The 12,134-nt window shown below is 39.1% G+C and overlaps 1 protein-coding gene across 7 annotated transcripts in view; it reads left to right on the top strand.

Moving 5' to 3' along the window:
- rptor (regulatory associated protein of MTOR, complex 1) overlaps positions 1-12,134 on the top strand; it is a 155,452-nt gene that overhangs the window by 17,472 nt on the left and 125,846 nt on the right. For all 7 annotated transcript variants that reach the window (XM_061770032.1, XM_061770037.1, XM_061770031.1 and 4 more), the window contains exon 4: positions 801-883. In XM_061770032.1, coding sequence (XP_061626016.1) covers positions 801-883 — 83 coding nt within the window. The remainder of the gene's footprint in view (positions 1-800; positions 884-12,134) is intronic.

Below are 12,134 nucleotides of genomic sequence, written 5' to 3'. Positions count from 1 at the left end.
ATGTTTCTGCGATGCTCTTTGCGATTGTAGCATTGTAGACAAATGATGAAAGTCCAATAGTGTCGATATTCTCTGCTCATTAAAATACCACGGCCAAAAGGCTGCAATAGTTCAAATGCCCCAGCATGATGCAGAAAGGGTGGAAAACGTAAAATAACGGAGAAAGTCTGGAAGCTGTTGTAAACAGGCTGTTGGTGAAGGCGCACACAAGCGCTGAAGAATATCACAGCCAAAAACACTGAAAACAATCCAAAACGGGTAAGCACGACACACAACGAACATGAAATGACAAAAAGGGGGAAAAGTAAAAATGCAGGAGAAAATTAGCAGAGCTGGTGTAACATGCTGCCAACGCACAGGAGCCCCTTTCATCGCTCCGACAGAAAAGGCGTCAGTCATCATAAAATGCCTTATTGATTTACTTTCATCAATACACTTAGTTATATACAAGTGTATAGTTTCTAATCTTTCCTTTTTTTCTTCATTTTTTTCCAAAATTATTGCTGCCTATACCCACATTGCATTATACCCACGTGTAGTGGTTATTTCTTTGTAGATCTAAGATTTTATTTTTTATTGTTTGCTGTGCTATTTGGAGTTGAGGGTTATTTATCATTGTTTGTTTTGGTTTTTGTAAATGCAAGCTTTGATGATAGCATCGTTAGAGGAAAAACAGTGAACCGTTTTAGTAGTGTTTGACATCTAATCATTTTGAAAATATTAATATATTTTGTTCAACTTTGTTCTGAAAGACCATGTAAGTTAAAGGCGTTTAAAGTGTTATAAACTGTGTTTTTCAGATCCTCTGTCGATGAGTCCACAGAAAGCCCTGGAGACCATTGGGGCCAACCTGCAGAAGCAATATGAAAACTGGCAGCCAAGGGTGAGCGACTCTCAAATGTTAAACAGCCCCCCCCCCTCCTTTTCTTCAGTATCTATATATTTCCTCAGTCCTGTGATGTTTTAAATGCATTTCAGTTAATTCCCGTCTAGGCCACTTACAGTATGTCTCTTGTTACCAATCAACTTTGACCATACAGTGTATTTTTCTTATCTAAAATCTTTTAAAACTTACACATTTTGGCTGGCTACCCCAAGTCTTTGAGTTTGCTGCCCGTTTTATAACTGAATCTGTGGGAATTCATATTTGTTCGTCTGCTGCGTCCAACACAAAGAATCCAATTGCAGTACACGTCAAAGTTTAATTTGGAGCATGCTTTGGTGTGCATGTATTTTTTTTAACAGTACTTGCAGTGGCTTGAACAGTATTTTATATTTTTTGTTGTTGATGTCGACTAGGGCTGTAGAGGGAAAAAAAAATCAGCTAACTTGGCTAAGTCGACCCAAAAAACGCAATGCAAAAATTTCTGCCACACGAATGAAAAATATAAAAGCATATTTGCGCCGCCCTGACCCAACTTGCGTTGCCCGGAACCACTTGGTCACTGTCCATGTTTACTGCGCAGACTTTTGTTGCAGATGGACACACTGTTGGACAAGTGAAAAACATTGCCAAAAACGACAGAGGAGCATCTGCAAGGGATTTTAAGACACTATTAGATGTATAATATACATACTACATGATGTATGAGTGAGCTGAATGGTAGTTAGCGTTTTTTTAAAAATTAAAATGGTAATCACTAGCACGCTAATGCTTATCACGAAAGCTAACCATTTAGAAAAGGCTGAGTTCTTTACAGAGTATATACAATACATTCAGTACCAACATATGCAGTTTACCGATAGAAGTCCAGCCCAGAGAATAAAATGCATGTTAATTGTTAAAAAAAGAGAGAGGAAAAAAAGGTGGGGGGAGGAGGGTGGCCGACGGGTCGTTAGGGGTGGGGCGCGATTACTTGAGTACTCAACGAAATATTTATAGGTTAATTCATTCTAAAAAGATTCTTGAGTGATAGCCCTAATGTCGAATCTTTACTATTGACTGCACACATTTTAAGTGGGCTATCTTTAGATGTAATGTATCACTTACTCTCATTATTATATTACACACAATGTAGGCTAACTTGTGCACTGTGACTTAAGGGCCAGTTACATTTGTCCCATAATTTTCTAAATACTACTACACCCATATTATATATAATGTTCTTGATAACAAAATTTGGTCTGAAATCTAATGGCTGTATTTAGGCTTGAATTCTTATGTTTAATAATGTTTGATCAGTCTAATTCCCCAGGGTCGACAATGTTTGAACAAAATACTTAGACATACTTAAGACATTTATCATGCTACCTCCTTCATCTTAAATTTCAAAGCATTCAAAATCATTAGGGTTCTTGTTTTGACTTGAAAATTGAAACCTGTTAAATTAAGACCGAATCCTCCGTAGTCTGGTTGTTTTGTGTGGACATTTGATAAATTATGCCATTAAACACAAAAACAAAAAATAAACAGTATGCAATATGAAATCAGAAATGATTACTGACTTAAATCTACTTTTCACACAACTTTTTGTTATTGTTGTTATTTTTCTGGCACCTGAAAATGTAATACATGACACAGTGACCTCTGTTTCGAACACTGGTCTGTCCTTACCAGGCATGACTGAACTATCAGGGGCTGCACTCATAAAGTTGTCAGACTGAATACATTTTTCAGTTGTCAAAGTGAGTTGCAATGTTGAGTGGTCTGAACGTTTTTTCAGTGCTTCTTGTTATATGTACCCTGAGCGTGGTGAAAACATAAGAAACTCCAACCTGTTGAGCTGAGATGTATTTGCGGTTATCAGAAGGCACTATGGTGGTGGTCACCACCATGGTGCCACCAAGGACCACAATAGTACCCTGTGTCCTCTTCTAAAATAGCTCTCCAGTGATGGGACATTGTGATTTCCTAGGAATGTTGTAGAAGTGGTAATTTGAAAATGTAAACACTTGCAGAGAGTGTCACTTAAGTAAAGTGTTGCATATTCATATTTACAGTATCTGTTGCTTACCTTGTTAAATATTTTTTGATAATTATTGTAAGAAACAATTTACATGATAATATAATAACATATAATTAAAGATAATTGGAGTAAATGTGTAATTGTAAGTGTTTGTCAAACTGGAAGCCCTTTGCATGAATCAGTACCGAAGAAGTAGGTCTGAGTTTGAAAAAGGTTGGTGACCCCTGTACTGTGGCATACACGAAAACGCACTCACTTCATCACAACAATATTCAGTTTGTTGCCAGACCACTGCTGTAGCAAAAACTTAAATGTTTATATTGTGAAAAATCATTTTTGCCAATTAAAAGTAGAAGCAAATGGCTTGTTTAAGACTAAAGTGAAGTAACATTAGGAAAATGTACCCGAGACAAGAGAGAGTATTGTTCCCCAAGACTTAAGCTATTTATTCCTTCTGTCACTGCAACAAATCACATCAATGGTTTACATGAGTCGATAAACATTAGACTCGATCAAGACTTGTCATAGAGCAGTGTAAAAGCTGTGTTCTGAAGTTACTTGGTGAATGTAGCTGCCGGTCGCCCGTCATTGCAAATTCATTTCTGCTTACCTTTTGCGGTCTTGCATTAACCCTTACAGCCAGAGAGAATGCGGCAAACAGACTTGGCTGCTGCCCACTCACTTTCCTTACCTACACTTCCTCCCACTCACTCTTCTTTTTCCATTACCATTTCCCATTCAACATACTGTTTTTTTTCCCCGGGTTCGTCCTGGTTCTGATCAAGTGTTGTAGTGCAACTATGATTACTTATTTGAAAATTTGAATTGTGTAATTATATTAAGGAAGTACCCTCAACCTTGATGAACTAAATATGGAAAAGAGAGAATGTCAGTATTTTCTTAGCGGCTGAGCACTATGTCTTGTTGCATCTCTACTGGTTGGGTATTACAATGTGAATAACTTAATATATATATATATACTATACTAATTAAATTATTTTTTTTAAATAAAATCCTCACAGTGCTTCACTTAGTTTTCCAACCGAACATGTTGTCTGCTTTTAAATTCTCTTTCAAGTTATACCTTTTTCCCCCCATTTTGTCTGCCTGTCACATTTTATACTCCTCAACCTTTCCTTCTGTTATGATTTGGGAAATGTAGTTTGAAATTCCTCCCTCTTGGCATATGAGAATAAATCAAGATGAAAAGATGTGTGCTTGTCTTGTCCTATCAAAGTCACGCAGTGTAACATAGTTTACCTTGTGTATCTGCCATACATTTTCAGTCCTGATAGTTTTTCAGAATGGCTGTCGTTTGGGCTACTTGTTATTGTGTGTAACACAAGCCACATCGCTCAACAAATTTCAGCGAAGTTAATTAGATGTGATCGTAGGTGTTTACTTGTCCTCTGATGGTTAACTGAGTCCCACGTGTGGGCAGTGGGATACATTAGGTTCATGGTTGTTCCTCCACCAGCCTCTGTGTGGCCGACAGAGATAAAACTGTCGAGCACTGGTAATTTACTTTTAAACCCTGATCGTTTATATTGCTGGTTCAATAATAATAATAGCCTTAGTGACCAATATTTTTATTTTGGCAATGTGTTTTGGGTTCTTACAGGGCTGCATTATAAAGGATATCCCAATCCGTTTGGTTGCATCTTTCTTTAGATTGGCAGGCAAAACGTTTCTTAGCACCCCTGAGTTCAATTTGCTGCTTCCATCAAATGTTACAGGAATGAAGAAGAGTGAGCTTTTGCAAGAAGACTTCTTGCCAGCACAAGTCATGACGTAACTGCCGCAGTGTTTCGCAGATGAACTTGTATGTTTGGGATCATGATTAGATTATTTCGTGCTCCAAACTTTAGCCTTTGTATCACTTTCGCCAAGGTTTACTTAATATTTGTTTAATCTCTTATGAGAAACCAAGATTGTGATACCTTCATTCTTGCCAAAATACCAATTGGCATGCAATAACTAGACCTCTTGTCATTTGTTGGTTTGAGCTTATTAATAGACACTCAGCACAGCAAAAACAACAACTCTATGTAACTTCCGCTAGCAACGTGGGCTTAACTTGTCCCCTCCCAGACATACCTTAAATATCTTGGAAAAATCTAGATGCATCACTTCAACATAATTCCTTAATTACTCTGCTCTTACTGTTTCATTGATATTTGCCACGGCACAAGAGAGTTAATCACATTCTTTTAAAAGTGATGTGTGTGTGTGTGTGTATAGTTGAGTGTTGTGTACCCTTTTTGGTAAATACACATAGTCTGAAAATATGGTCAACAAAGTAATTGCACCCAAAGCGAGAGACAGATCATTACATCACCAGGATTATTTGTGACAAAAGGCTAGTTGGTGTCACGGAACACAATTCTGCTTTTCCGTCTTGTAGACGAGAGACCACCTACAAAAATGTGTGAAAGCTTTATTTTTGTGTTTGGAGTGTGCTTATGAATGTTTTGTGTATGTGTATAGTTTTATAGTTGTTGAGGAAAACCGCAAGATTGTTGGTCTCTTTTTTTTTTTTCTTTTCTTCTTCTCTGCTTTACAAGTTCCCTTTTTAGCAAGTCAAGTATATTGGAGAATCGCTGACTGGTCCCAATGCAGCGTAAACTTGGCATGCTACCTTTTTTTTGGCAGAATTCCTGCATGCATTTCCACCCATGCAACACATAAGAAGTTATAGATAAATGAGGCTCCTTCAGTCTTAGGTCTCATCAGCGCTTTTGGCTTGAAAGGTGTTGGTACAGGTTTTGCTTAGAGATGTCTGCAAAACGTTTTAAGATCTTTAAAGTGAGAGAGACTGCACTAGCTCAAATCTTTTAGCATTGTCTGGTCTGGAGTATTCTGGTTATGCTTCATGACTAGTGCCGAGGTGAGCCCACCAACCCAACCTGCTGTTTTGAGAGCAAGTCTGCATTTGCATATGTAAACAAAATGCAATGAACATTAGCATTGGGGCATATGTCATTCAGTAACCTACAAGAACATGCAGAAAATGTGTGTTGACTTATACATTTAAAGCTTGCTGGTAATTTTCAAGGTTACAAAACAAGATTGTCTGTCAATAAAGTAAATGTGCAGCGTGGAAGGTCTGTGTTCTCTTAACAACAGTTCAGATGACTATAGTCTACATTGTAGTAATTGTCAAGTCTTCTTTTATTCTCTAAATTGATTTCTATTAAAGAGGAGTGTCTTCCAATTATTCACTCTGCAGATGGAGCAATTGGTCCTCATGTCCCTGGCCTCAGTAGAAAAAAAGTCAATATGTCACAAGACACTCAGCTTGGTTCACAGCTGCACAGCATCCTTCAATCCAAATTCTCCCCCTGATTTTTGGTGGATGCTAAGACCTCTATCTCTCACCATGGACTAATTAGTCAGTCGGCCGGCCTTCTGTCTAGATTGTAATTGTACCTCTATGAACCTTCACTTTTTAACTAATGGCTCCCCCCTGCTCTCCTAATGGCCTGCTCTCATCTCCCTCACTCTCTGTCTCAAGGCAGTATGGGATATCTGTATCAGTGACCTGACTAGTAGTGGCCTTTTAATAGGCTCATTTTGTAACATGATGTCTGCCTCGCTGTCCATCTTTAAAAGCAATCACACTTAACCCTGACATTGAAAGTAAGACATTTGTTCATCCCAGTGTAGCTGGTGTCTGCTCTTTGATGTGCACCGATTTTGTCATTTTCAGTCATTTTATTTTTAAATTCCAATCCCCTTATTCAAAAAAAGGACATTATTTCAAATTGGTAGTGTAGAAAATGCACAAACATAAATTGATTATGATTACTCGTTACTGGTTTGACCCATAATGTGACAGAAAATGGGCAAAATGTTGATAATCGTTTTCCAAAGTAAAAGATGTTTGCAAATGTCTTATTTTAATTAAACATAAATAATCCGTCTGCTTTATTATTATAATACATATAATTATTATTTACTGCTTTATTATAATAAATGAAACTTTTACGTTTGAGAGGCTGAAATTCATAGGATTTGGACAATATTGAATCATTTGGGCAGCCGTGGCCCAGTTGGTAAGATCATCGCCTGGCACCGTGGGGGATCTAGGTTCAAGACCCCGACCGGACCATCTGCCAACAATCCCGAACTCACGGCTGTGATGTCCTTGAGCACGACACTGATACCCCGAACTCCTCCCCGGGGGCTTCAGCTGCCCCCTGCTCCAGTGTGTTCCACTAACAAGTGTGTGTGTTCACTGTGATGGGTAAAATGCAGACAACAGATTTCATGTACATTCATGTTCATGGCAAAAAAGGTGATTCTTTTTCTTCTTCTTAAATTAAACAAGGTCTCTAAACCAGTGATTCTCAAAGCGCGGTACGAGTAACACTAGTGGTACTCACGCTCACTCTAGTGGTATGTGAAAGAATCACTCCACAAGTGCAGTTCAATTGTATTTAACTTTTTACTACAAGTTCCCAATGTTTAGGCATAGTTTAATTTGAACACTGTGCATAGTTTTACAATGGCTTGCAATAATGTTATTACAATCAACAGTTAGACCTACTACGCTACTCTGTTCTCATGTTGGTCATGATGGTGGTACTTGGAGCACTCTGTATTTTTTCAAGTGGTACTCGGTGTAAGTTTTGAGAATGACTGCTCTAAACAATGAATCCATTATCAAGTTTTATCATCAATTAATCGTTTCACCTCTAGTTTAAATAAAAATGCTGCTCTAATTTATGGAAATGGACAATCTCTTTTTGCCGTCTGTGTTGATGTGCTGAGGAGAACAAGTTGATATCATATTCCACCAGCTGGAACTGTGTTATACTGCTCATTTGCATTAGGTATGAACAGTCAATCAGTTAATTGATCATCTGATGGTCGAATTGATTAAGGTAGAACCATGAAGACAGCATATTGTTGCAAATAATCATAATAATGATTTGAAAATGTCATTTTATGTAATTATTTTTCTCCATAGAAATATCAAATCGCTGACGTCGGGCGGAATCCTGACCTCCAAAATCATCACTTTTCAGGAGACCAAAAAAAACCCCCCAAAAACGTTTTTTGAACCATTAATATTGCATTGTCAGAGAGAGAGAGAGAGCCAATTTCAACACTTTAGTTTGGTCAATAATTGCATAAAAATATCACACACACCTGGGGACTGATCAATAGTATAGATTTATGAAAAAATATTAAATTGACCAACTTTTGACATAGGTTTCGGCCCGACGTCAGGGGAATATTGTTCTGTTTGGCACATACGGCTTTGTAGCGTCCCTACTGTAGCTGATAAGCCTCAAAATCCTCAGTCACTCCATCATCAAGTTATGCTTGTTGCTGACATTTGTGCTTCATTTTAGTGTACAATGTACTACCTGCTAAGCAATTAAATACCTCAACTTTAACCACCTGATCACTGCTTGTGGCAGTGTAAAGACCTGCTGAGTCAAGCCCATAAAGCTACTATTCTGTATTACAGTACTTCTTGACATCCCCAAACCATAAAGCTCAGGTGAGAAGAGTTTGACATGTTTGTTTTCCCATCTTCACTGCCTCTCTGCATTATTAAAAAGACGGGAAAATCTTGTTTAAGATTAGAGGGATTTTTGGACTGCCATAGGCACTGACCAATTCATTATTTTACAAGTCCTCTGTGCTGCTTTTCCCATCTCTCTCTTACGGTGTGTCAGTGAGGCCTCATCTTTCTCAAGCTCTCACGCCTTTTCCCCTTGTCACCACGTTTCAGGTTTCAGGCAGCTGTTGTCCGCATAAACAGCGCACAAATTGCAAAGGTGCAACAGAATGTTAGAAAAAGTTTGCAACAACATAGCCTTGGAGCACCGCTACTCGTTCGACCAACTGTCTAGCTGAAATAAGCAGGGGCGTCCATGAAAAAGACGTTGATTGTTCTCGCATTTCTCTTCCGACGTCGCCATCTTCCCGCTCCTTGAATGACATAGGTGCACTTCGCTTCCTCCTCGCATAGCTCACGTAAGGGAGTTGTGCCCATACGTCCATTCAGCGTCACAATTAAATAAGCGGTTCCCTGAGGCAGAGCGTATACCTCAATAATTTTTTTTTGTATTTGAGGTACTCGGAAAAACTTGAGTACTCGTTTCACCCCTAATTTAAACAGTTTGGCCTGTCACTATACGTTATTGGCATAGATAGTTGAACAAGTACAGTATTTGTAGGCACATTGTGTAGGAATCACTGGCCTAAACAATACACCATATCCCTAATCTTAAAATTCCTAGACAAAAGCACAGCATACAGTAAATTAACCTACTTGTCATGTTCGGATCACTCCTGGTGACATATTTCATCACTCATCCAAAAGTATCACTTCTGTCAGCTACATTACATGTCACTTAGTCTACTGGCTCCTGATGCTCATATCAGCATTACACACAAAAATAGATCAAGAGGGATATTTGTGGTGCTGCACCATCATTTCTCTGCTTTTTGTATCATGACTTTCCTCTTCAAAGTTATTACGACCATAAAAGTATGAAAAATATCACTTTACTGATTTTTATAGACGATATGTTGAAAAGGGTGCAATGATTTGTCTGATCTTTGAAAGTCTGTCTATTCCAATCTGATTCATGATCACATGAGTATTATTTAGTTACAGAATTAAATATATTTACATTTCTGATGGCGTGATTATTTCAAGGGCACAAAAACTTAGTGTAGTGCTTCATTTCTAATGTTTTTTGTGACATTAACAGCCTTAATTAAAAGTGGTTTAGATGTTGCATCTTGGTTTGACTTGATAGTTATTGTCCAGCCCTCGTGTTGAACCATGCAATGTTATTCCTCTAATTTCACTATGTAGTTTTGAACTAGACATTCTGGAAAATTTTGTAGTCTACACCTCTGACATCGAACAGAAAATGTCCGCATAGTCTCAACCAGAGCCTCACAGGGATGGATTGGTGACGTGTCCTCGCTCCCTCTGCTAATCAGACCTGCTGTGAACTGAGTCATTCAGACCCACAGGCTCCAGCAGGACGACTGTCACGGGTGAAATGACACACAGCCCTGGTCACGGGCTGCTCGCTACTAAACTGAATGTACAAACTCTAATTCTTATGATTTTACTTTCTACGTTGTGCAAAACAAATAAAAACATTAAATAAGCATTTGCAAATCATTGCATCTTATATTCGATACACTAAAGACAAGTTAATGTTCAAGTGACAACCTTGGCAAATATTCTCTCATTTTAAATTTGATGCCTGCAACACATTTAAAAAAATCTGGGACAGGGGCATGTTTACCACTGTGTTACATCGCTTTTACTTTTAACAACACTCAAGTGTTTGAGAACTGAGGACACTAATTGTTGATGCTTTGTAGGTGGAATTCTTTTCCATTCTTGCTTCATGCACAACTTCTGTTGCGCAACAGTTCAGGGTCTACAGTGACGTGTTTTGCGCTTCATAATGTGCCACACATTTTTAATGGGAGAGTGTCTAGTACTCACATTTTTACTACCAAGCCAAGCTATTAAAGTGTCAAGTGCAAAAATTTGCCTTGACATTGTCTTGCTGAAATAAGCAAGGACATCCCTGAAAATCATGTTACTTAGATAGCAGCATAGGTTTCTCAAAAAAACGATGCACCTTTAATCATTAATGTTACCTTCACATGCCATGGGAAGTAGCACACCCCCATTCCAATACAGATGCTGGCTTTTGAACTTCGTGCTGATAACACTCCGGATGGTCCTTTTCCTCTTAACGTCCATGCTTTCCCAAAACAACTTGAAATTTGGACTCGTCAGACCACAGCCCACTTTTCCGATTTGGGTCAGTCTATCTCAGATGAGCTCTGGCCCAGAGAAGCCGGCGGCGTTTCTGGGTGTTGTTGATACCTGGCTTTTGCTTTCTGTGGTAGAGTTTTAACTTGCATTTGTAGATATAGCAACGGACTATGTTAACTGCATTGGTTTTATGAAGTGTTCCTGAGCTCACGTGGCAATATCCTTTACACAATGATATCCTTTATTGCTGTCAGTTGCTTCATCAAATTGTAAGGCAAAACGCTTGTCTCTGAGTTTATCCACCAGCTGTTCTTGGAGATCATTTGCGATGTGCTTTATACGTCTGGTGACAGTGTCGTTGGACAGCGGGATGTTTTTAGTTTTGCAGCGCTTGCGTCATCCAGCATGACGGACACCCTGTCAACTGCTGCAAGCAGTATCAGCTCCACTGCTATGGTGTGTTTTTTTTTTTTGCACTGAGCAATTTAGTACGCCACCTTATGGGATGCTAACAGTGCTCGCTGGTTTACTGTAACAGCATTCGCAAAGCGGGATGATTGCTGATAATATTCAGCACGTTTTCTCTGAAAACACTCCAGGGGCTTGTCAGCGTGATTAGAGTGTCATGTATTTAAATGCCACTTTAATTTGTTAGGCTTCATGCTCTCCCCTGCCAGGGTTTTTAGACATATTAAACACACCGGTCTTTCCTCGTCTCGACCGTAGTCCCTGTGAAGCCAAGTGCTACAAACGTCAAACTTCCTCGTCTTAGCTTTCGGGTGACTTTCATGTGTTACACAATCACCGTAAAAAATGTTTCATGGGGTCTTCCAAGTTTGTTAACTGCTCGCACTATTGCAATAAACACTACTACGCCATAGAGCAAATACTCCGAGAACACCACTGCCATCTACTGCAATGTGCAATTACACTTTATTCTAGTACGGCAAATCATGTTCTTCAGGGTCTCACACGCCCCCCCTGGCATCGCAACGCGACCCCCACTATTTGAGAAGCACTGCACTAGCTCAACGACGCATATAGGCTGAGCTGTATACTTTCTGGCGTCAGTCGGCCCTCCACACTATATACTGTAATTTCTCGTGTATAATGCGCACCCATGTATAATTCGCACCCCCAAAGTTGACCTCACCATCTCTATCTCGCTCCAACCCACCACCCCTCACAACAGGATCTGATTTCAGATATTATTCCTCCATTATTGCATGACTCTCACTAACAGTATTACACCCCTCTGCTTACCACTTGATGCTCAAGTAAGTGCCGTATTCAGCCCATCCTATCTGATTATGCCGAAATGGAATTACCCTGCCAGCTATATTATCAAGCTGCAGTTCAAACTTATCCTCATGCAGTCAACGGAAGTGAGGCATTTTTCATTGAGGCGAGTTCAGTTTGGTCTCTGTAAAATGTGTTATGTAACTTAGAATGAGTAA

The sequence above is a fragment of the Phyllopteryx taeniolatus genome, chromosome 4, assembly GCF_024500385.1.
Source record: "Phyllopteryx taeniolatus isolate TA_2022b chromosome 4, UOR_Ptae_1.2, whole genome shotgun sequence".
NCBI lineage: Eukaryota > Metazoa > Chordata > Actinopteri > Syngnathiformes > Syngnathidae > Phyllopteryx > Phyllopteryx taeniolatus.
Note: the sequence above shows the minus strand (reverse complement) of the source record. Positions and strands in the feature narration are given on the sequence as shown.